Genomic DNA, 26,629 nt, shown 5'->3' with positions numbered 1-26,629 from the left:
ATCTGTACTTTCTCATCAAATCCAAACTTATTTACAATTTAAAGAGGGAGGCTGGGATGCCTCTGTTTCAAGTGTTGTTACTTTCTGCTTGAGATTTCACTGTTTATTAGGATGCAACCCTAGAAGAAGAAGAGTTTGGATTTGATATCCCGCCTTTCACTCCCCTTCAGGAGTCTCAAAGCAGCTAACATTCTCCTTTCCCTTCCTCTCCCACAACAAACACTCTGTGAGGTGAGTGGGGCTGAGAGTCTTCAGAGAAGTGTGACTGGCCCAAGGTCACCCAGCAGCTGCATGTGGAGGAGCGGAGACGCAAACCCGGTTCCCCAGATTACGTGACTACCGCTCTTAACCACTACACCACACTGGCTCTATGCAGCATTTATTTGAGAAACAGTCCACTCTGTTGGACCTCAGAGAAAACAGGCTTGCCGTTCTGCTTGCAGAGGTCTGTGGTGCATAATGCAATTTTAGACATAAATGTTTCTACTTGTGGTGCAAATATCTCCAGTGTGGTACACAGCTTGTACTCAGTCCCTCTCCTTGTGGCGCACAAAAGTAATTGTGGGTTAACCTCTAAGGACTGACAAGTACGAATAACAGTACATAATGTTTCTGAGCTTTAAGATTGTGTTTTTAAAAACTTCTGACTATTAACTCTGTCTGGCATTTTAAACTATGAGAAGAAGAAAGTTTCAAAAGTCTTGGCTTTATCAAAAACAGAAAATATTTGAAAAACTATGTGGGATGTGATACTTTCCCCTTAAGCAGGGATCTGTGGTCCTCCAGATGTTGACTCCAATTCCCACCATCCCCAGCCAAGCCTAGCTTAGGAGTTGTGGATGACAGAAGTTGTAGGCCAACAACATCTGGAAGGCCACAGGTTCCCCACTCCCAACCTAAAGTGAACATTTACAAGCCCACTAAGTTTGAAATCACCATTTAAATGGTTCTGACCAATTACATTCTGTATTGAATGGTTGCCCTTTCTGCAATCCTCGAAGTTGAGATAGGTGCAGTAAAGGGAAACGGAAAGCATACATCGTGCATTCAAGTTGCCAGCATTCAACGGAAAGATGGTTGTATGTGACTGTGTGCAGGCATATAAACCAAAACACAGATGGTGAAACTAATTTTAGGGCTACCAGACAAGGCAGTATTGCTCTAAGCAGTTTGTTTCCTTGACAATATCTCACTGTGTGCTTCTTAACCCATAGAATATCACTGTTTCCTAGATTTGCAGACGCTCAGAATGCGGTATTTGCTACTTATGATACAGAGCCTTCAGCAGGCCTGCATAACAGCCGTCGCAATTAACTTTAGGTTGGTGATCTATGCATGAATGATTGAAAACATCCAGATTGGTTTTCCACCCCCAGGAGTGACAAAACTATTGGGCTCAGTTGCTGAATGCTCTGCATTACTTCTTTAACCTTCTGTAAGTTCTCTACAGTGGCACCCCATGCAAGTAAATGAGGCCCAAAATGAGAGAAATGACTGTGTGTGTGTGTGTGTGTGGTAAGGTAAAGGTAAAGGGACCCCTAACCATTAGGTCCAGTCGTGGCCGACTCTGGGGTTGTGGCACTCATCTTGCTTTATTGGCCAAGGGAGCCGGTGGCCAGCATGACTAAGCCGCTTCTGGCGAACCAGAGCAGTGCACAGAAATGCTGTTTACCTTCCTGCTGGAGTGGTACCTATTTATCTACTTGCACTTTGACATGCTTTGAGCAAATAAAGATTGTTTTTCAACCTCAGTATTTTTTTTTTTTTGGGGGGGGGAAGAAATAGTGACCCACCTCACAAATGCAACAAATTAATAGGAGGAATAGTATCAAATTTAAACCATTCTTGAAGGATAGAAATGCATGATAAAGCTATTTTTCGCCACCTCACCCCTTGCTTTTTCCTGTAAGACCAACTGCAGTCATTAACAGTCGTCAACAGTTACAGATAGGTAGCCGTGTTGGTCTGCCATAGTCAAAACAAAATTTTTTCCCCTTCCAGTAGCACCTTAAAGACCAACTAAGTTAGTTCTTGGTATGAGCTTTCGTGTGCATGCACACTTCTCTGTCTTGTGATTCTGTTGGCATTTGATGGCATACACAATGTTAGACGATGATGTTACATTGTGTATGCCATCAAATGCCAACAGTGTCCTTCAGCTCTCTATATTGGACAAACAGGCCAGACCTTACGCCAAAGAATAAACGGACATAAATCGGACATCAGGAATCACAAGACAGAGAAACCAGTAGGAGAACACTTCAATCTCCCAGGACATTCTATACAAGATCTCAAAGTAGCTGTTTTACTACAAAGGAATTTCAGAAATAGACTGGAAAGAGAAGCTGCTGAATTGCAACTTATCACCAAACTTAAAACCATGGAGACACCTGGTCTGAACAAAGACCTTGGATTCTTATCTCATTATACATGACAAAGCCATTTTTCACCTTCTCACCCCTTGCTTTTTCCTGTAAGACCTATTGCAGTCGTTAAGAGTCGTCAACAGGCTCATCACAGCTATCTGCCAATCACCCATTCCCACCACCCTTCTGAGTAATACCCCTCCCCACCTTCTCACTATATAGAAGGGTCTGGAAACTTCTGTTTCAGTATATCTGAAGAAGTGTGCATGCACACGAAAGCTCATACCAAGAACTAACTTAGTTGGTCTTTAAGGTGCTACTGGAAGGAAATTTTTTTTTGTTTAGTCGTCAACAGGTTTGCCACACCTATCAGTCAATCACCCATTCCCACCACCCTTCTGAGTAATACCCCTCCCCACCTTCTCACTATATAGAAGGGTCTGGTGATTTCTGTTTCAGTGTATCTGAAGAAGTGTGCATGCACACGAAAGCTCATACCAAGAATAAACTTAGTTGGTCTCTAAGGTGCTACTGGAAGGAATTTTTTTATTTCATTCTTGAAGGAGTTAGGAGAACCAGCAGAGGGCGGTATAGGCATGGAATATTCTACCAGTTGTAGAATTCAGCTGAAGACAGACAATAGGATTTGAAGGCACAGGAGTTTGACCGAGGTGTTGTTATCAGTAGATGCACTCATACAGTTGTCCCACTACTGTCTCTGCCAAACAGATTTGTGAATCACTTGGATTGGGGAGAGAGGGAAATGTATTGCCTGGAGAATGCATGAATTCCTCAGGAAGTGATTTCTACTAAGTACAGAGATATAGCAGTTAAACTGTAGTAAAATCTCTGTAGATACCTATGGTGTTTGTGTGCGCGCAGCAATAGTTGTTTTCAAGGTTTGTTTCCTAAAGAAATATTTCATACTTAATGTCAACCAAAGAAAGGAAGGTGGGTGAAATTATACATACCATAGTTTTATCATTAGTAATTTAATTTGTTTATGAGCCAGATTATACAAGCGAAGAGGCTAAAAGGTAGATTTTTCCTTTATCGTTAGTAATTTCATTTGTTTATGAGCCAGGATTATACAAGTGAAGAGCCATGGGGCTTCCCAGTATCAAATGGACCCTCCATCTGTTCACTTGTCAGAACTTTGAATGAATCTCACATCTCAGCCTGAAATTACGGTAATCAAAGTAGACTTTGAGAGCCTACAGATTCTGTCAGTGATCTTTGTCACTATCACTTCACGTTGTCTCAGTTCCCCATAATGTAAAAATAAAAAAAGGAAAGTAATATTAATGACTTCACAAGCTTATTATTCGCATGAAGGATTGTAATGCAGAAGCTTGATTCAAGGCAAGGATAGAATATTTCATATCCACCTGCTGGCTGCATATTGCAGCCAGATGTTTACACCTGGGAAACACAGTCACATTGCTCAGATTGGACAGATAAGTCTTAATGTGATTAATGGGGGGGGGGGGAGGGAAATCTGCATAGAGTTGCATCTTCATGGTGAAACAACTTGAGAAATTCATTAAACATGTCTTCCTGGATAACCTTAGTGGCAGGAGCTAGATGGATCCCATCACAGATAGAATTGTATTACACACACAACCTCTTGGCCAGTGCCATCCTTGCAAAAGAACTGGGATGCATGTGAGAAGCTGTTCTTCCTGAAGGGCTGGGTTGATACTGATTTCTTCAAATCTGAGCTCTTGGAAACAGCCATGGAATAATAGAATCGTAGCAAGTTTGGCCTGATTTGATGACTTAAGATCAGAAACATGCTTTGCATGTTGACAATCAGCTGCCTGCAGTAATGCAGTTTGAGAATAATTCATTTCCATAGTTGGATTTGATCCACTTGTGCTTCCAATGTTTGTGTTGTTTTTAAATCCATGTAACAGTTTTGTTTTGTAATCCACGTTTTGAGCCTTGTCTAAAGAAACTGAAATCCTGGAGCACTTTGGGCACCCTTAATTTCATTATCCTCTTTTGAGAAAGCCAGTTATGCAATGATCGAAAAGTCCTGCCTGGTCATTATGTAAGACATTATTCCTTCTCTTTTGCTCGCTTGGATTAGCGTGCTGCACTGAGACACTTACTGAATGTTCAGACCCTTGAGCAAACCAGAGCATAGACTACAGGCCTATATAGTGAAAGGATACAATGCCTTTTGGAAGGAGCTGCTAATTTGCCTTGATATATTTTATATATTTCATATACTCAGGCTGCTGTTGCAGGTTTTGCTTTTGGGCTTCCCGCAGGTTTCTGCTTGGTCACTATGAGAACAGTAAGCTGAACTGGATCAAAGTCTAAAAGTCTGTTAAAACAATCTTATTTATAAATATTATAGGAGTTGAAATATGTGACTAATCATGCCAGAAACACTTCCCTCTCACTATGCCTATAATCTATTACTTGCCCGTACAGTGGTACCTCGGGTTAAGAACTTACCGTAATTCATTCTGGAGGTCCGTTCTTAATCTGAAACTATTCTTAACCTGAGGTGCCACTTTAGCTAATGGGGCCTGCTGCACTGCTGCCACGTGATTTCTGTTCTTATCCTGAAGCAAAGTTCTTAACCCTAGGTACTATTTCTGGGTTAGCAGAGTCTGTAACCTGAGGAGTCTGTAACCTGAAGCGTCTGTAACCCAAGGTACCACTGTACTAAGATAAAAGGAAAAGGACCCCTGGACAGTTAAGTCCAGTCAAAGGTGACTATGGAGTTGCAGCGCTGATCTCGCTTTCAGGTTGAGGGAGCCGGTGTTTGTCCGCAGACAGCTTTCTGGCTCATGTGGCCAGCATGACTAAACCGCTTCTGGGTAACGGGACACTGTGACGAGTGCCAGAGCGTTGCAGTGGCACCTATTTATCTACTTGCACTGCTGTGCTTTCGAATTGCTAGGTTGGCAGGAGCTGGGGCAGAGCAATGGGAGCTCACCCCGTCACGCAGATTCGAACTGCCGACCTTCCAATCAGCAAACCTAATCAGCAAGCCCAATCAGCAAGCCTAAGAGGCTCAGTGGTTTAGACCACAGCGCCACCTGTCCACCATACTAGTAAAAGCTTTATGCAGGTGGCTTTATTACAACCATGATGGTCACCTGCAGTAAGACGGTACATCTAGATTCCATAGCACTGCCATGTTTTTCCATGGTATAGTACTATGAACACCACAGATCCTCTCCCCTTAGAGCTGCTCCACCCTTTAATTCAAGGCAACACCATAAAAGCTGCACAAGTTTTGGCTCTTTGGCTAGACGAATGAATGAATGAGAAACGCATGCAGCATCATAGTGGTTCAAGATTGCATGGGCAGATCTTTTCCTACTGCCATCAACTAGCAGGAGGAGAATTGAATAAACTGGGCAGGCCAAAAGTCTGTCCAAACAAAAAAGTATTCGCCTTCTAGCAGAGGTCCCCTAGACTGTTCACTACATGTGTACATTAAGTGCAATGTCACACAGGACACTTAGTTGTAAAGTCTAGATGAGCTGCAAGCATTGATTGAAAGGTAATAAGTGCCAAGAATCTAGTGTTAGACATGCCCGGACTTTAAAGCATTTATCGGCCTAGTCTGCTTTATCTCCCAGTATGCTAGTAGCATGGGAACATGTCTTCATAGTGATAATGTCAAGGGATTCTAAGTAAAGATACACATGACTGTTTGAGATCGAGCCTGGAAATGTGAGCGCTATCTCTGCTACGCTAATCGGAGTAAATATCAGTCTGCAAAGGAAATTGTAAATTTACAGAAAAAGAGTTCCATCAAATCTCTAGGATGTGGTAAGGAAATGAAGGCTGAGGCTTTAAAATTCCCAACACAAAGCAGTGTCTACAAGACACTGAAATATTTTTTCTTTTTTCCTCATAGGAAGCATTTTGTGGCACTTAAGTTATCGTTAAGGTAAAGTGTAAACTATAGTTAAGGTAAAGCACCCACCTTCTCTTTTTTGCCCCCACCAACCCGATCGCTGAGGCAACCCAATAATCAAACAACACAGACCAATGTGCCACACCACCCCAATCTAAAAAGTTGCTGGAATGTACCAAAAAGGTGCTGGAACTCAGTTCCGGTGAGTTGCAGCTGAAAAAAGCCCTGATTCTTATGGTGATATCTTATATTTTAGTGTATTTTTTGTCTCTGTGGAAGCTGCCCTGAGTGGCTGGGGAAAGCCAGCCAGATGGGCGGGGTACAAATAATAAATTTTTTATTATTATTATTATTATTATTATTATTATTATTATTATTATTATTATTATTATGAATGGATATCAAAGAGACACTGTCTCTTAACTGGTTCCTTCTGCCCCCATTTAAAAATAAACTAGGAGCAAACTACTTGATAGTTATGTACAGTTGTACCTCTGCTTATGTATCCCTCTGGTTACATAAACTTCGGGATATGTAAGCAGCAAACCTGGATGTATATTTCCGGGGTTTTGCTATGCGCGCATGTGCAGAAGCGGTCTCTCTGGTTGCGAAAACCTCAGGATCTGGCCAGACCTCCGGAATGGATCCCGTCCACAACAGGAGGTACTGCTGTGGTTCTCATTGGTTCTGTGATAGGAAGGTAGAGCTACCAACATTCTGAGAACCACCAATTCAAGAATTGTAGAATTGGAAACTGGAAAATTGGTACAGATGGATGCTATTATGTGATGAAGGAGGAAATCTGAAGATGCCAAGTGGCAGGAGATGGGATATACTTTCAATTTCTTTTTTTAAAAGCCCCTCAGGAATCAAAAGCAACAGAGACAGGCAAAACACATGCATTAATACTGTATCTCACTGAGGATAGGGCACAAAGCAAACATTTCTAATAAAAAGGAGTAAGATTTACTCGCAAGGGCAAAAAATCAAATAAAAATGAGCAGTTCATCAAAGCAGCTTGTGGAATTTACCACTTGCTCTGGGATAAGAAGGTAAAACATACTCTGTTTTGTCTCTCAGACCAGTAACCGTATGGTTATTGTTTCACTAAGAATTTTCAGGATCAAACACAAAATCCATATTTTAACAGCAGCTAGCCATGTGCCTCCAGGAAGCTCACAAGCAGAGAGTGATGGCAAAGAGCTCTTATTTCCTGTTCAACGCAATACCTAATCATGAGATGTATACTGCTACTGGATAGGGAAAAGCCTTTCTTTGTTGTTACAACTAATCTGGAGCAAGCAATTTCATAAGTTCTGTGTAACAGCATCCTAGTTATGAAACGCCCTCCTTTCTAAATTGTGCTTGCCATGATTCTTTTGTTTCTGCCACCAGCTCAATGTGCATCTATTTTACGTGGGCATTTACAGGTCGTTGGCTGTGACTTTATCTTGAAAGATGAAGCTGCTCTGCACTTTTAAAGATTGCAGTTATTTGTTGTGTTCTTATCCCCATATATATTTATGGTGGGTTGAAACCTGACGTATTTAATAGGTTTAAGTTCAGTATTTCATATTGTTTGCACCTTGTCCTGGGATTGTTTTTCATGAAGGGCAGGTAAGAAATATTAAATAAACAATAATAAAGTATTTTTTTTTCTTTTTTTAAAAAAAGAAATGTGTTGGCTGGAGGAATATCTCCTTTTGTTTGTCTCAGATCTAATGTCAATTGCTTTTGCTGGAGGTCTCCAAGTTCTGCTGGAGAAAGAAAGAAAGGCAGAGAAAATAATTTCTCCCTCTCTACTCTCTCCCCTCCACAAGCAATTTCCTATAAACCTCTTGCACGTCATCTTTCAAATCTGCTTCTTCCATGTACTGCATAGTTGTTTTATGGAGATGTCATTAGAAGTTGATTGCCAGGGGGATTTTGGTGCTATGACCAATCTTAGTATGTACCAGAATCACTACATCTTAAAAAACAACAACCCCGAAATATTTATTTCAAACATTTGTAACCTGCGTTTGTGCTCCCAAGCAAAGTGACATATATAGGATCTCAAGGACTGCCCACTTTCTCATAAACTAAAAGGACCACTTAAAAAACTGTGAAGGACTAAATGACCTTCCACACGAATGTGGCTGAATACTGACATCCTTTCTAAGTGCCTCCTGAGATTAAATTGGCGGTGCTCAGGAAAAGGCCTTCTTGGTGGTTGAAGTCCCTGGTTATGTGAATCAACCCAGTGGCATAGCAAGGTCAGGTGGTACCCGGTGCAGAAAATTTATTGTCAGCCCCCCCCTTGAAATCTAGTTGGACTCCCAAGAGACTGCGATCTACTCACAGTATAAAAAGACTGGATGTGATCTACCCATTGTCATTGCCAGGAGTTGCTGAGCTTTTAAAAAGGGTTTAGGGAGCTTCTGCTTCTACCCTTCCCTCTACCCACTGCTTGCTTGCTCACCTGCCTCCTTCCCGTCCACTCCCTGTCTGCCTGCCTGCATCCTCCAGCAGCCAGGGAGCACGGGACTGTCAAAATGGCAAAGTGGCACAGCTCCCCCCTGCCCCCCATGGCTCACAGCAAGCGGGAGTCGCGGGCGTGCGGCGCACAGAATGCCACCCCCCTTGGTGATGACACCTGGGGCGGACCGCACCCACTGCACCCACCTTGCTCTGCCCCTGAATCAACCTTCCGATAATATAAAGGCAATGTATTGTTTATCTGTCCAAGTTTGCCAGATCTTCTCCACTCACCTAGAAGAAGGTGATTCAGTTTAGGTCAATCTCAAGGGCTTCGATAATAATCAAGCACTAGTTCCAAAATGGACAAACATTGGTCCATGGGAGAGAGCTGTGAGTGGCTCACCAGGCATTTGGTGCAAGTATTAGACACAGTATGATGCAAGGATGCTTTTACTGCATTGTAAGTGCTTAGGATCCACAGACAGGCTGCAAATTCCATAGGTGACAAAATTCAGCTGGTGACTTCCCTTGCTGGGAAGAATTCTCAGCAGTAGTTGGCTCCTCCACCTCATTTTTCTTTCAAATAGGTAACTGGAGTTTATTGTAGCTCCATGGTAAAGCATCTAGTCCCCCTGCAGAAGATATCTGGCACCTCCAGGTAAGGCTGGGAATATCCCTTGTCTGGAAGCCTGGAGAGCAGCTGCCAGTTAGTGCAGACATTATTGAACTAGATGGACCAATAGTCTTCACTTTCTATAAGGCAGCTTCCTAGGTTCCTATTTATGACACAACTGAAAACAGTTTAAAACAGTCACACTTTCTCACAGCTTAATTAGCTGGCTCAGAATATTTTCAGTTCTTAATACCTGACAAACCAGCATTGAACAAATGATATTTTCGCAATGGAAAACTACCGGGAATAATATTTCCCCCTTGCCTAACACAGAACTAAAATGTGTTTATGTTCTGAATACAGTTTGTCATGACTTTGCATCTTGGCTCCACGCAACTTTTGCCAAGCAAAAGGCTGACAAATTGACTTGTTTGCTTCTTCGTATATTTTGGTCTCCAATCGACCTTCTTCCGGCTGCTGCTGAACGTTACTTTATGACCAAGCTCTACAGGACTTAAACCTTTCGTGCGAGTGCACCAAATGGTCAGAAAAACCTAAGAATAATCCCGTTTCTTAGTAGTATTCAAAATATGAAACCTCTATGGTTCTACCAGTTAACCAAATTTGGCAGCGATAAAGGATGTTGTGGCAACTGAATAGTAATTTCCTAGCAATTACTGGTATCAAACTAATCAGGAGAAAGGATCAGGCTTAAGATTTTGCTGTCATTTTAGAGTCACAAGGCTTGTGTTGTACTCTGCATCTTTCTCTCCCTTTTGGCACCTGGACACCTTGAGATGCATCTTCAATGAAGAAAATGAAAAGAAGAATGAAGGAAGGTGTAAGAAGTGTAAAAGGAGAAGGAAAAAAATACCCTCGCACATAACCTTGCACTGTGTATTTCGATAGCATCTGCTTTCTACAATGCCTATCTCTGCTTACTATTAAAAGCTGCTTATTTGCTGAAGCATTCCCAGACCATATGCTATCAACAAATGTTGGTAACCAAATGCAAACACTAATTTTCATTAGTGTTGTCTTTATGAGAACAGCATTAGTCACAAAGGGAATAAACCAAATGAGGTTAAAGACACGTAGCAAACCTTTGACAACAATGCGGCGCTTATAAACTCATACTTAATAAAGCTGAGAAATGTCCACTTCATTACAGAAATGACAATTTTGCAATTGGATTTAGGGCAAGCTAGATTTTAGGATGATGTCATTAGTTGCCATAGTGATGTTCGGCATAAGGACATAATTCAGGGCCGCTAAAATATCTGCATTCATGCTAAGTGCACAGCTTCTGTTCATAAGAATTTGTGCTTAGCATTCATAAAAAAAAATAGCTTCAGAGAATATCTAGATAGCAAAGTCCTTCCAGAGACAAGAAGCAGAATGTGATTGGCTGGCTTGCTACAAAGCAAAAATCATCCAGACAATGGAATTTACTTTCATTTCTCCCCCTTTTTGCCAAACCTTTGGATTGCTTTTTAGACTGCGGAGAATTGGTGTATGAAAGGATTTAAAAGTGCATAGATTATCTAGTTGGGGAATTCTCAGTCTTTGTCAGCTTCTGTCAGTTCTGTGTGTGTGTGTGTGTGTGTGTGTGTGTGAGAGAGAGAGAGAGAGAGAGAGAGAGAGAGAGAGGAGCACATCTATGAACCAAATCTTCTTGTACATCTACATACACCACCAATGGGCCTTTTTTAGCATAATAAATCTGTGATTGTTATTCACAAGCTCTAGATATCTTCTACTTTGTAGCACTTCTTTTGATGGAATATCTAATATGCCCAATGTTCAACCTGCGATGAGAAAAGTGTGACCAGCCATACAGCTTCCAGGGCTCTTGAGAACTGCTGTGTGGCATGAGGTTGTTCAGTGTCAAAGACCCTTTCCAGGTCCATGTGTGTCTTCATTAGTGGCTCGTGATGAAAGCCCATAAATCTGGTGCCATTTTGACACCTTGTTTGATTTAATTTTGTTTCTTATACGTAGCCCTCTAAATAAGAGGTGCCTCTGGTTTATTTTGCAAGTCTGGTTCCAACTGAATTAGTGTAGGGAATCAACTCAGATAGAGATTCTAAGCATAGTCAGCTGAAGATGAAAAAATTAATAGTATATATAGCTGTCAGATATTGATAGCAATTACTTTTTTAAAAAAGAGGGATATTCATTTAGAGGTGAATATTGCTATTAAACAGATTTCCCAGTATTACTTTTGGTGAATTTACAAATTGGCTACACCAGGTGTTATGCTCTACCAACTGCACTGGCTCCCGGTGGAGTACAGGGTTAGGTTTAAGGTGCTGGTTTTGACCTTTAAAGTCCTATGTGGCCTATGACCCTCGTACCTATGGGACCGCCTCTCCTGCTATGCCCTGCAGAGGACCTTAACGTCCACAAATGACAACATTTTGGAGGTCCCAAGTTGCAAGGTGGTTAGATTGGTGTCAACTAGGGCCAGGGCCTTTTCAGTACTGGCCCTGACTTGGTAGAATGCTCTGTCACAAGAGACCAGGGCCCTGCGGGACTTGACATCTTACTGCAGGGCCTGCAAGACAGAGCTGTTCCACCTGGCCTTTGGTTTGGACTCAGTCTGACCCTTATGTTTCCCTCCCCTTATGGTTTTGATCTATGGGCTACTATTAAAATGAGGTTGCATTTTAAATTGTATTTTAACCCGTATTTTAATAAATTGGTTCCCCCCTGTTATGTTTTTATTGTAATTTTACTGGGGTTAGCCACCCTGAGCCTGGCTCTGGCCGGGGAGTGTGGGGTATAAATAAAGAATTATCATTATTATCATTATTATTACTATTATTATTATCATTGTCTTTTAAAAGTGCATCAATAATTTCTATATGTAATTTCAGAATTGGCTTGTGCAACTTAGTCTTGCCATGGCCTCTTCTATCTTCTATTCATTCATTCCACCGCTCACCTTTCTGGTGAAATGTGTATCACCATCTACATGAGAACTTAAGAAAAACCTGTTGGGTTAGGCCACTAGCCCATCAAGTCCAGCATTCTGCTCTTACAATGGCCGACCAGATACCTTGGAAAGCCAGAAAACTGATCCCAAGGACAAGAGGACTCTCCCCTCCTGCAGTTTCTGATATTAATATTTCCTCCAGCTGTGGAGACAGAGCATAGCCATCATGGCTAGTAGCCTATGATAGCCCTCTCCACCATGAAGTTGTCTAATCCAGTGTTGAAGCCATTTTATATCACCAAGTTGCTGAATCAAATGCCACATGAGAAATGGAGTCCTGGGATTTGATAAGATGAGAGATACGGGGAGGAATGGGGGAAAAAACCTAACAATACAGAAACCGAAAGCCAAATCCCAGAATGCCTTTTCTGGAGTATCTAATAAAGACTTCAAATAATTCTTTCCACAACAGAGTTTGTATAATCAGGACAGGATAGTGGCGAAAGAAGCAAATCTAATGTCCATCATAGTTTGCTAGACAATGCCTGCTTTAGGCCTCATTTGTGCTTAACTGTGCTATGTTTATCTCTAGCTGCTTCCTTGCTCCCATACCAATTAGTTGCCTGCCTTATCTTGAAGGAACGTCTACAGAAGTTGAACGAACGGTGACCTTTAAAGTGAAGAAATTGAAGTGTCTTGGTATATAACTCATTTCCAGCTTAACTGCTTGCTGAAGTGTGGTGCACACAAAGGCACACACACACACACACACTCACTCAGGAGTGCTGCACATCGATAGTGGTCCCCACTGAATCATGCCATGTTGCTCCTCAGCGACTAGATGGCATCAGAGAGCTGTAGACAGGGATCTGGCACGGTCATCTCACCCCAAAACTAGCCATGGCCTCTTGTGAATTTCTTGATGATCAGATTTTGCTGCAGGAACACTTCCCACAGCACGGAGGAGACATCACAAGCAGCATCGATCACTTTGTCCAAAGGAAACAAAGTGTGTGTAATTTGCTTGGTTCTTTGCAATTCAGAATTCAGGTTTGATGTTTGCTTTGGAAAGGGTTTGGGTTTGAAAACAGAATTACAATAATGATGGGAGGGGGTTAGAATTTTATGGGCACCCCCCCTTAAAAACAAAGTAATTCCTTTTAGCTGCAGAGTAATGATGCCTTCACCAGTAAATACTTTTCCACCTGCTCACCACCCCATTCATTACAGTACATATAGACATTCCTTGCATGTATCAATCTGTCTCTCCATTGGAATTAATGGGACATACCATAGACTCACTGGAACTCCATGTGTGCATTGAAGCACCTGTAGGGTGGGTATGGCTATTGGCCAAATTCAAAATGATGAGCAATGAAAGTTTTCAAATGACAACTCATCAGACATCGGTCTTCAGATAAAATACTGTGTTTTGAATGCTATTATGTTCAAACAGGTTTTAAATTCTATTGATGAAGAAACCACATGTGGGCTGAAAATTCCCCCTTCCTCTTTTTTATTGTTATCTATAGTTTACTGCCAACCTAGCAGTTCGAAAGCACATCAAAAAGTGCAAGTAGATAAATAGGTACCACTCCGGCGGGAAGGTAAACAGTGTTTCTGTGTGCTGCTCTGGTTCACCAGAAGCGGCTTAGTCATGCTGGCCACATGACCCAGAAGCTGTATGCCGGCTCCCTCGGCCAATAAAGCGAGATGAGCGCCGCAACCCCAGAGTCCTCCGTGACTGGACCTAATTGTCAGGGGTCCCTTTACCTTTACCTATAGTTTACTAGGGCTTGCATATTATTACAGTAAAGCTGTAGAGTCCTTAGTAGCTCCCCCCCATTCCCCTCTGCCCCCATGACCTATTTAGTTACAGCATTTTTATATATATAAATTGTCCAGTAGCACCTTAGAGACCAACTAAGTTTGTTCAGGGTATAGGCTTTCGTGTGCATGCACAGTTCTTCAGATACACTGAAGCAGAAGTCACCAGACCCACTATATAGACAGACATAAATCTGACATCAGGAATCACAAGACAGAGAAGCCAGTAGGAGAAAACTTCAGTCTCCTAGGACATTCAATAAAGGATCTCAAAACAGCTGTCTTATTACAAAAATATTTCAGAAACAGAATTGAAAGAGAAGTTGCTGAATTACAACTTATCAATAAACTGAAAACTATGGAGAGACCTGGTCTGAATAGAGATATTGGATTCCTGACTCATTACATATGATAATCATCTGAGAGTCCCATGGACTGCAAGAAGATCAAACCTCTCCATTCTTAAGGAAATCAGCCCTGAGTGCTCACCGGAAGGACAGATCCTAAAGCTGAGACTCCAATACTTTGGCCACTTCATGAGAAGAGAAGACTCCCTGGAAAAGACCCTGATGTTGGGAAAGATGGAGGACACAAGGAGAAGGGGACAACAGAGGACAAGATGGTTGGACAGAATTCTCGAAGCTACCAGCATGAGTTTGACCAAACTGCAGGAGGCAGTGGAAGACAGGAGTGCCTGGCGTGCTCTGGTCCATGGGGTCATGAAGAGTTGGACATGACTAAACGACTAAACAACAACAACAAGAAGATACTGTATTTGGGCTTCAATGATTCTTCAATAAGAAGACAAATAATTTTGAACAGTCTTTGCTGAAAGAGAGTTCGTTCATCGCAGTCAACTATCCTGTGTTCTCTCTGTTGCCTGAGTTAAAGGACATTGAAATCAGATGCTGAAGTTGAATCTTCCTTCAACACTGATGGTGGGACAATGCCTTCCATGGTACCTCAGGGCAGCAGGCTAGCTCAGGGGCCTCTGTGAGAACAGAGGGATTCCCTGTTCCTGTGATTTTAACTTGTTTTAAATGCTTTAAACTGCATGGAATCTGCTGGTGAATGGCATGTAATTAATTCATTAATTAATTGACTAGATGGGTCTTCGGCCTGATCCAGCAGACTTTTCTTATGTTATTGGATGGAAGTGAATCTACAAGGGACTCAATAAAGTTTCCCCTCATGGTAACAAGTGATGGCTCAAAAACTAAAGATAAAATTCATTATCGGGTTTGTTTCTTTGGGCGTGTGAGCGAACAGCGATAAGCGATCTCTGAGAATTTGGGGGAGACCGACTTAGCATCTCTAGAAACCTAAACACAGCGGTGGAAGCACAGCTGTTGAATACAAACCTGTTTCTCAAGGACATTTATTGCCCTCTGCAAATTGAAAGATGAAGATGTGGGGGAAATAAACCTCCTTGACTCCAGTGGGACTTACTTCCAAGTAAGCAAGTATAGGACTGGAGCCCTAATCTCTGAGGAACAGGTGCAATTCTGATGCCAGGAGCAATTCTGATGACATGACAGGGTCTTCCCCCTGTGAGATAACTTGAAAATGAGGCTATTTTTTCCCCTTGTTTCCTTTGAAAAACAGGGCAATGTAAATGTTGGGCAGGTTCCTGGCTTCAAACTGTCAGGGCTTTCCTTTAGGGAGATTGGCAATTAGATGCTTACTCAGTCCCACCATGGCAGAACACATTTCATCTTGTTTTTATGTGGAGCTGTTCAGCTGCTTCTCTAATTCACAATAAGCAAAAAGTCACAACAAATTCAAAGCTGAAAGGCGGAAATGTGATCAGCTAATCTCAATCAAAAGCCGCACGAACAGATTGCCAATAGACGTTCTGATCAAACATGAAGAAAGGGGGGGGGATCTTTTCCCCAGGAGGGGAATAAATTGGAAATAAACATCAGAAGAGGGTTAAAAAAACAACCTTAATTAACAGGACATCAAAGCATGCAGTGTGCTTCTTGTCCAATGAAGAAATAATGAATAATGTCAACATTCAGGGTTTGATCTGAGTCAGGACTAAAAGCAGTTTACGCCTAGCCTCCAGATGCAACAGGGATAAGGTGGCAGAGTTCTGAGTCTGGCAGAGGATTACTTTTGAATGCTTGAAATATCATCATCATCATAACCCACCAATCTGGGCAGCTTACAGTACATATTAAAACATAGTAATATGTCAAGCATTTAAAATTTCCTGATACAGGGAAACCCTCCCTGCATGAAAAAAAAAATCCTACACAGCAAGAATTGGCCACACTAAGTTCCTTACTGAATGGAAATCTTTACAAAGAAACATTTCAAAATGTTATATCCCAAATGCCTAATTTTAATTGTAAGCTCAGCCAGTAGAGCATGAGGCACTTAATCCCAGGGTTGTGGGTTCGAACCCCACATTGGGCAAATAATAATAATAATAATAATAATAATAATAATAATAATACACGCCCATTCGGCTGAGTTGCTCTAGCCATTCTGCAGTGCAGGCGGTTGGGCTATATGACCCACACGGTCCTTTCCAACTTTACAATTTTATGATTCTATAATCCTAAAGTCGATCTATTTTCACTGGTAGTGCAAAAAAAAAGCAAAGCAAACGAGAAAGCTTGCAAGTACTTCAAATTGTTAAGGGGATGAAAGAACACCTTGTGACAGGTTGTTTTTCAGAACATCACCCCAAAGCTTCCATTTATGGCTGCTTTAGGGACAGAGTTCTCTTCAGTATGAAAAAGGACTGGCACTTGATCCTCGACTTTGTGAGGTCACGGAAGCTACAAGTTACTATAATTTTTATCCAATTTCTCCCCGCACCCAGGAATAACTGCTACAAAAGGCTGCTCAGTTCACTTCCAGACAGCCTGCTTATTGAGTGTTCATTCTGACATGCTTGCAAGGAGGTTAATATGATGTTTCGTCATGCAGATGTTACCCGACGTTTTCCAAGGTCTTTCCTCCAGCACTTTCTTTATTGCAAAAAGTCTGATTTGGCGGCGGGGGTTTGTTGCATAAGAGCACTAAAATCAGCTGAATGGTCTGACCTGTATTTGGTGACAAGTGATTGAATCCCACCTGAAAGTAGTGGCAGTCCAGAAGTGCTGTCAGTCTCAGACATTTGACTGACAGGGGAAGAAATAAAGGCAATAAAATGTGTTTAGTGAAGGAGAGGTGACAGAATACATCACAGAGATCTTATGAGGGCCATAAGGAAATTGGTGCTGCTTTGAACCTCCATCTTTCCACCCTCAAAAAAATCTACATTTGGCTGATTCGGAATGTGGAACAATTTTTAATGGTGTTTTAGGATCAATGCCTGAATTTAGCAGCTCTATATTTGAGCTGGGATGGGGGGTGACACTGTGGGTTAAACCACAGAGCCTAGGGCTTGCCGATCAGAAGGTCGGTGGTTCAAATCCCCGCGACGGGGTGAGCTCCCGTTGCTCGGTCCCTGCTCCTGCCAACCTAGCAGTTTGAAAGCATGTCAAAGCGCAAGTAGATAAATAGGTACCACTTCGGCGGAAGGGTAAACGGCGTTTCCGTGCGCTGCTCTGGTTCTCCAGAAGCGGCTTAGTCATGCTGGCCACATGACCCGGAAGCTGTACGCTGGCTCCCTCGGCCAGAAAAGCAAGATGAGCGCTGCAACCCCAGAGTCAGCCATGACTGGACCTAAAGGTCAGGGGTCCCTTTACCTTTATATTTGAGCTATCAAATGGAACTCGTAGTGTTCTCTTTCCCCACCCCGCAGAACCATCAAGCTGCTGTGAGTCAGTGAATAAACATGTGTATTTTAAGCTTTCATATAGCATCGGGGTACAAAAGAACTAAATATGGCAAGATAGATTGGTGTGACAGGTCTGCTGCCTTTGAGAGGAAGAATGGGATAGAAATTTAATGAATGAATGAGTGAATGAATGAATAACCAAATGAGGATGCCTCTATCACAAGAATACACAATGTTAGTTGAAGTCAGCCTGAAAGCAACGAAAATTTCTCATTGCAAAACAAATAATTATTGAAGTATATCACATGTTTTTTTCACAGAAGGACTTTGAATTCCTGGAAACTTAATATTCAATGCACATTCCATATTTTTGCACCTTTCAGTGGCAGTGCTAAAGCAAATCGGGATGCACAAGGAACAGCACTGGCTTAAAAGCTTGTCTAGACAGATGCGCTATTGATTGACAGCCTAAATGACAACTAGGATTTAGGTGAAGGACTCTGAGGTTGTTGTTTAAAATATACCTGCACCTGGTATATTAGAGAAGGGAAAAGGAATGATGGCAAAATCTGATATGAAAGACAATGACCGAGTTGGAAACTGCTTGTTATGCTTTGCAATACATGTAAGCAGCCTGACAGATTTACAGTGGATCAGAGCAGTTCTTTGGGGACATTGATAAAGATAGAACATCCCTGGATATTGCAACAACAATGGCTTGCCGCTTGTACTTTCAGAAACAAATATATATAGAGGGGGGGCAGGGAGGGAGGGAGAAATCAAAACTGCATCATGAAAAGCGAATCTAGAAGACTATCTGGCCACTTCTATTATACAGATTTTTTTTTTAATAAAAACATTTTCAAGAAGTGGTCATCTTAATGTATACAGTGGTACCTCGGGTTAAGTACTTAATTCATTCTGGAGGTCTGTACTTAACCTGAAACTGTTCTTAACCTGAAGCACCACTTTAACTAATGGGGACTCCTGCTGCCGCCGCACCGCCGGAGCACGATTTCTGTTCTTATCCTGAAGCAAAGTTCTTAACCTGAAGCATTATTTCTGGGTTAGCGGAGTCTGTAACCTGAAGCGTATGTAACCTGAGGTACCACTGTATCTTTAGATTTCGGACAAAAAAAGAACACCACATGGTGCCTTTTCCTGTAATTGTCCCATGCCTAGGCACATATATCTATGTGCGGGTGTGCATTCAACTGAAAGTTATTAAATGTAAAATGTAATTAAATGGGGGTAAATGTAATGTAAGCCTGATCAAACAGGTAGCTGTTACAAGAAGGCTTAGTCATAAGATTTAGGAGGGAAAGGTGATTTTTAGCTTTTGTATTATGGTTGCATACAGTTTGTGTTTTCCAGATGAATACTTACGGAGGGCGCAGAAAAAGGGTGACTGAGAAATTACCATTTACTTTCTAAGAATTCAGTTTTGGAGAGAAAACATCATTGTTAAAAGGCAGTTCCCTCTCCCCAAGCTTCTGACTCTGTTTGGGACCATTACGTTGGCAATACTCACATCCATATTGCGGAGTAGCATTTTAGATTCTATCTCCATATAATGGCATTCTCTCCATGTGATGGAGATCCCTGGAACCATGGCTCTGGAGCACATCAAAGGGAAAGCTGGTGATTTTCAATCACTATATGTCTCCCTGCCAAAGGGAAGGCTCTACCCACAGATTTGTGCAAGCTGCAACATACGGAATAAGATGGATTCTTGACTGAATTTCCACGTATCTCTCAGCACATGAGCGAGCGAGCGGCTCCCATATCTACAAAATGCACCCTAAACCAACCTAGAGTACCGAAAGAGGCTGGAAGAAATAGCACATGTTACACCAGGGGTCAGCAAACTTTTTCAGCAGGGGGCCAGTCCACTATCCCTCAGACCATGTGGTGGGCCGGACTAGATTTTGAAAAAAAAATAAAATGGAATATATAACCCAGGGATGCATTTTAAATAAAAGCACACATTCTACTCATGTGGAAACACCAGGCAGGTCCCACAAATTTCCCAGAGATGCATTTTAAATAAAAGGACACATTCTACTCATGTAAAACCATGCTGATTCCCGGATCATCTGCAGGCCGGATTTAGAAGGCGATTGGGCTGGATCTGGCCCCCAGGCCTTAGTTTGCCTACCCATGTGTTACACCATACATGGGAATGTTCAGGTAACACTGAAACAAGCATCCTTACAGAACAGAATATAGAATCAGCAAGACTTTGTGCTCCTTTTTAGTCTCCCGGTTTTCATTTCAGTAAATCTATCCGGCTTATACTTAAAATTAAGTGCTTATGATATGTCTCGTTAACATTCAACAGGACGAAAGAAAATGCTACAAGCCCTTACTGACTCATGTCTTAAGGTAAAGGTAAAGGGACCCCTGACCATTAGGTCCAGTCGTGACCGATTCTGGGGTTGCGGTGCTCATCTCGCTTTATTGGCTGAGGGAGCCGGCGTACAGCTTCCAGGTCATGTGGCCAGCATGACCAAGCCACTTCTGGCGAACCAGAGCAGCACACAGAAACGCCGTTTACCTTCCCGCCAGAGTGGTACCTATTTATCTACTTGCACTTTGACGTGCTTTCGAACTGCTAGGTTGGCAGGAGCTGGGACCGAGCAACGGGAGCTCACCCCGTCATGGGGATTCAAACCGCCGACCTTCTGATCAGCAAGTCCTAGGTTCTGGTTTAACCCACAGCGCCGCCCGTGTCCCGACTCATGTCTTAGGAGCTGTTAATTCATGGTTGAGAGATGATCTCACATGGAAAGGTATATTTCCGCACATGTCATCATCATTGCCATCATGGCTAATAGGAAGGGAAGATGGGAATTTCCCCCCAGCAACTTCTGGAAGACCAGACATTCCTCACTGCCTTGTGTAGAAGGAAGAAGAGAACTCACTGTGTGTGTTTTTCCTGCTAGGCTGGAGAAAGAAAATGGAGGTAAAGAAAAACTTACGTTGGCTTTGATGCCTCGGCTTGATCCGTCTGTAGCTTTTCTCCCCCTTCCACTTCCATAGTGCAATATACAATGCGGTTGGGTGCTAAGGATTTGAGACCTTGGACTTCCATGATGACAACCTATTAAAAGAAAAAAGAAGAAAACCACTCTGGATGACGTTCTGCACTCAACAATCAGGTCTGGAAACAATGTTTTGAAGACATTTCTATTCCGCTTTAGTTATTGTTTATGACATTTCCAAGAGAATGCGAGCCTGAGAATCTACTGATGACGAATGTAGGGGACAGACCTAAGAGCTGGACGTGTCAGAAATAGGTAAGTGAAGTAATGAAATGAAACAACAGCTCTATATTGATTAATTGTGAATTGATGAATTACTGACAGTCAGCAAACAACCCCCCCCCAAACATTAATTAAAATGAATTATCTTCAAGTTCTTAAATGCAGGAGAATTGTTTCCTTTAAAAAAATAAAAAGATGGTGCAGAGGATTTGAACAATCAGATCTGCTTCTAGTGGCCAGGCAGTTCAAGGTATGGGAAGATGGGTTGATGATGTGAAATTGATTCACACAACCACTGCTAGTTGAAATTCCTTTTCAACTTGGCTCTCTGTTCATGCCCAGAAAGTTGTATGCAACAGCTGCTGCCACCCACACTCTTAATCTTTTTTTTTTTGGGGGGGCAGGCTGCACATGACTGGCTAGTGACAGGCAGGAAGTTCATGTGTTCAGGAACTTCAAGCAGCTGCTGCAGGCACCATGGTCATGTGAATTGTCCAAAACTGCATGGTGCAATGCCTTCGCATTATATCTTCCTGACAATCTCTTTGCTGACCACCCAGACGTGCCCTCTAATAGTAAGTGTGCCGTCAAAAGCCATTTCCCAATGTCTCACTGCATCACTCAAGGTTTCAATGAATAGTTTTTGCTTGTGCTTAAGTTCTGATCGATCGCCACTCATGGATTTAGGATACAATTCTCCTAAAGTCACAACTGGCTAGTGGGGCATGAATCACTTGTGAGGCATGAGTCACTGAACACAGAACTATAGTTCTGTAAGCATATGACTGTGATGTGTCTCATCTCTGCCTGTGGCATGTTCTGATGCTGCCATCTCCTCCCTGCTCCTTACCAGCACCAAATTACATACAGTGGTACCTCAGGTTAAGAACTTACAGTGGTACCTCGGGTTAAGAACTTAATTTGTTCTGGAGGTCCGTTCTTAACCTGAAACTGTTCTTAACCTGAAGCACCACTTTAGCTAATGGGGCCTCCCGCTGCTGCCGCGCTGCCGGAGCACGATTTCTGTTCTCATCCTGAAGCAAAGTTCTTAACCTGAAACACTATTTCTGGGTTAGCGGAGCGCGTAACCTGAAGCGTATGTAACCTGAAGCGTATGTAACCCGAGGTACCACTGTAATTCGTTCTGGAGGTCTGTTCTTAACCTGAAACTGTTCTTAACCTGAAGCACCACTTTAGCTAATGGGGCCTCCCGCTGCTGCCGTGCCACCGGAGCACAATTTCTGTTCTCATTCTGAAGCAAAGTTCTTACCCGAAGGTACTATTTCTGGGTTAACGGAGCCTGCAACCTGAAGCGTATGTAACCCGAGGTACCACTGTACAGAAAAAGCAGTGCAGGAAAGTCCTCTATATCTGCTTCAGCATCCCAATGTTGCTTTCTGCTTTCAAAGCCGAACTCCATAATTAAGTAGTGGAACAATCAGCAGCATCTTCCCTGGGAACTGGGCACAGTGTTGTATAACCCAAGGTTGCATTCAGCATTGGAGTAGCAGGGCATCCTATTGGTTTTGCACCCTATGGCACGGACAGTTCAGGAAGAGAGGCTAACATGCATGTGGGTTCATGAATGAGTATTGCCAGGCAGCGGATGTCTCCTTGTGTCTATTAATCTGGGTTAATAGATTTTTGTGTGACTGTTTTTGGAAAGAAGCTGGAGCATGTCAGAGAGCTGGGAGAGTAGAGTAGCTTAACCATCCTTGACTGTGAGACCACCCTTCATGTTACACCGCAAAGAATACACAATTACTATTCAATTCAGGTGAACCGTACATTTCAAAGTATATGTGTGAAGATAAATTGTACAACTTGTACCCGCTGCAATTTTTAATGCTTAGAAATCAAGGTTTCTTGCAAAACGTAGGTGACACCTCTAATTAGCAATGATCAAATGCAAAGAACACAGGGAAAGAAGATTTAGTAATTCAGACACCAGGATAAAAAAAAAAAGCTGTGAAACAACTCTAATGAATATTAAAATACCTCCTCCCAGAAGATCTATTTTTGATCCAAACAAATAAAAAAAAAAATTCCCCTGCAATATGCACAGCAAAATTTGCTGTCGACTCAAATGAAGAGATAGGGAAAACATATATGGAATGCAAACAAATAAGCCTTTTCCAGGTTGGGGAAGGCCTGTAGATCAGTGGTAGAGCATCTATCAAAAGTTCCAGCTTCAGTCCCTGACATTTCCAGGCAGGGCTGGGAATGTCCCTCATTTGAAACCCTGAAGAGCTACTGCCAGCACACGGCAGGGCCCTATGTTCCTATGCATGTGGTCCCATTAATATGACACTTGAACAATGTGGGAATTTCCATAGCAGGGCTTCTTACCATTCTGCTGCTAATATTCCAAGGGAGACAATTGTGTGGGCAGACTGATTCATGCGGTCATTTCCCATAGCATGAGCAATGTTGATGTGGGGAATAACAACCAGAGTCTGGCTGCCCATGCAGTTGCTTTCCTTCCTGAGCTACTAGACTAGCATGGGAAGCAAGCAAATCTTAGAAGCACCCACACTGTTCAGGTAAGGTTTGAATTACGCCTTTACAGTGTGGGATGTGATACATAAGTAGCAGTCAAGTACAACATTCCTCGTTTTCTTAGAGTGGACATGCGAGGGAATGTTTGGTCCAGCCAGTCAAAAACTTCCTGTTTCCTTCTGGCTGGGACATACTTCCTTTGCATGTGACTAGAGGTAGGCGTGACCTTACCTGTCCAGGTAACTAAAGGACAAGGCACACAACACCCTTTCTCTTTGATTTCCTCCATTGCTGGAGCAGCAGCTTTTAGCTAAAAATGCTCTGTTGGCTCTCAGCCAACAGAGAACACTGGGGTTATATCCATATGGGATCCACATGTATGTACTTTGTAACTAAGTCTGCCTTCAGGGATCCAACTGTGAACTGATGATGTGAGTCAACTTCTTTTATGTACTTTACACAAGATTGTGGCGTGTTTATTCTTTTAAGTGGGATATAAGGGAACTTACCAGGAATCTAATATTGAGAGGCTTAAACAAGCCTGCAACCAGCTATCCGCTGTGCATTTAAAAGGGGAATGTAAATTCTGCTAAGTTATAGAACTTGCTAGTGCAAGTTAGGAAGGATATTAATAAACAATATATCCTTTCTTGCCTCCTTGAATATTCCCACATATAGTCATTACAACAAATAAAGGGCTATTATATTAAAAAGTCATGTTCCTTTTCTCCTTTTTTTAACAAATCCCATGTCTTGGCACTATTAGAGTGCACAGTTCCCCACCACTGGCTGCTGCTGCTGGCAAACACGAAAAAGCACATCAAATTGACATCAGTGTGCTGAACTATAGGTTAAGGAGCATGCAACTCAACGCCAGGCTGTCTTTTTCACTTTGTAGCATTTAGTTCCCATTTATTTTGCCTTGCACAAGGACTTTTAACGGGCAGGTTCTCAAACTTACAAACAAAAGATGTAGTTCAGAATTCCTTGTGCAGGGAAAAGGGCCTTAGGCTGTCCCAAGACAGTGAGCATTGAAGTGTCGCTAAAGTCCTATGGAATGGGAAGCCAACATAGTGTCCTCCATAGGCTGTAGACTATAAATCCTGGTTGTTGGCCATGCTGGCTGAGCCTGATGGGAATTGTAGTCCGTAACACCTGAGTGGCACCATGTGGGCTACCCCTGTTCTATGGAAATCCAGGTGTGCAAAAAAGGGGGTTCAAGATTCAGAATAATAACTGTGGATCAACAACTTTTGAAGCCACCTCAGGTGTCCTGAATGGGATATTTTTAGATAAGCGAGCGATTTTTAATTTAGGTAATTGGCTTAACATTTACACATTCTCCTAACAGACTGCACTAACAAGGCTGCATGGAACCTGAAAGAACAAATCAAAAGGGATGTTAAAGGGATTTCTTTTTGTTGTTGGTTAGGTTCCCCCCCCCCTTCCTTTGCTCAAGTATTAGGGGCCTGGTTTATGTTTTGCTGACCTCTGCCCACAAAGCTTTTCTTTTAAGCTCTGATTAGCTAAACAGTGATTGTCGAGACTTTCTTTTGCTGTTGTTCACTTGCATGAATATTGCCAACATGCCTAATTGATCCGTAGAAAAGCTGTACATTTTACCTCCAGGGAAAAAGACAACACAACGTCTGACTTTGAGAGCTGGTTTTCATTTTCTTCTCCCAGGTCGATGATGGAGGTGTTGTGGCTTCGTTTTAGTTTTTGTAACTTGAACTCGGAGCCACCTTTGGACACTGGCATGCTTTCCAGGTTTGCCATTAGCAAATTGACCGATGACTTCAGTTCCTCAATGTACATGTTTTCCATTTCTTTGGATACAAATTTAGGAAATTTGCGCTCCTGTGATTGAAAGACAAAAGTAAAATTAGGGCATAATCAACAGCATCATGTTAGCACGTATTTATAATTATATTAATTGTTGTTCAATAAAATATACCCAAAGCAATGTTTACATTATACCAAAATTGTATTAATTAGGCAGGTGTTACTGATATACTGGATTTGGGGGGGGGGGGGAATGGTATGCAAGCCTACTAAAAAGTGCAATTTTATTATGCATAATTGGTTTTGAAGCTTGATTTTATCTACATTTTGATCATTTTATTATTTCTGCTGTTTTTTGATGTCTGTCCTATCACAATTTTTACTGCATATTTTATACCATTTTGTTTAAATCACTTATATACCTCTTTTGATATATCAAGTAGTGCATATACCGTATTTTTCGTCCCATAGGACGCTCCGTCCCATGGGACGCACCTACTTTTTTTGGGGGGGGGGAATAAAGGAATTTCCCCCCCTTTATTTCCCCCCCCAAACCAGGTCGGGGAACAGTGGGATGGCTGCGCTGCACCTCCCCGCTGTCCCCCGAGCTTGTGGGGCTGGCCGATGTCTGCCCGGTGGCGAGGGGCATTCGCCCCATAGGACGCACACACATTTCCCCTTCATTAAATAAAGGTGCAAACAGGAATTCATCCAAGCAAACATCTCTGTCTTATGCTTTCTCAGGGTAGCTTACAACATTGAAAATGCAACTCCATAGAATAATAATAATAATAATAATAATAATAATAATAATAATAATACGGGCTAACCAATGAAAAGAGACAGATTCAGCGTTTAAAGCCAGTCATAAAAACAATTGTCTGCTTCAGCACAGCGATAGTCTGCTGGAACAGAAATATATTTGGCAGAGCAAAACAGCAAAGGAGGGAACTGGCTGTTCACAGGGCAAGATAATCTAGGTGCACCCATGGAAAAGTCATTAATATGCAATCTAATAAAAACAGCAGCAGAAGAACCATGTTCACATCCTAGTCGGTATTTAGCTGATAAAGACTCTTGAAGTAAAAATGAACATAAGAAAAGTCCTGCTGGATCAGACCAAAGGCCCCTCTAGTCTAAAATCCTAGTGGCCAAACAAATGCCTATGGAAAGACAGCCTGAGGGCAACATCCCTTCTCCCCCCTTGCAATTCCCAGCAGCTGGTTTTCAGAGGCATATTGTGGAGGCAGAAC

General features: G+C 42.3%; 1 protein-coding gene across 12 annotated transcripts in view; it reads right to left on the bottom strand.

The window, feature by feature from the left end:
• CADPS (calcium dependent secretion activator) overlaps positions 1-26,629 on the bottom strand; it is a 337,182-nt gene that overhangs the window by 184,316 nt on the left and 126,237 nt on the right. For all 12 annotated transcript variants that reach the window (XM_081901352.1, XM_081901356.1, XM_081901361.1 and 9 more), the window contains exons 5-6: positions 25,215-25,451; positions 20,808-20,929 (exon numbers count right to left, since the gene is read on the bottom strand). In XM_081901352.1, coding sequence (XP_081757478.1) covers positions 20,808-20,929; positions 25,215-25,451 — 359 coding nt within the window. The remainder of the gene's footprint in view (positions 1-20,807; positions 20,930-25,214; positions 25,452-26,629) is intronic.

The sequence above is a fragment of the Podarcis melisellensis genome (assembly GCF_964234715.1).
Source record: "Podarcis melisellensis genome assembly, chromosome: 2".
In the NCBI taxonomy this organism is placed as follows: Eukaryota; Metazoa; Chordata; class Lepidosauria; order Squamata; family Lacertidae; genus Podarcis; species Podarcis melisellensis.
This window is presented reverse-complemented; position numbering and strand designations above follow the sequence as displayed.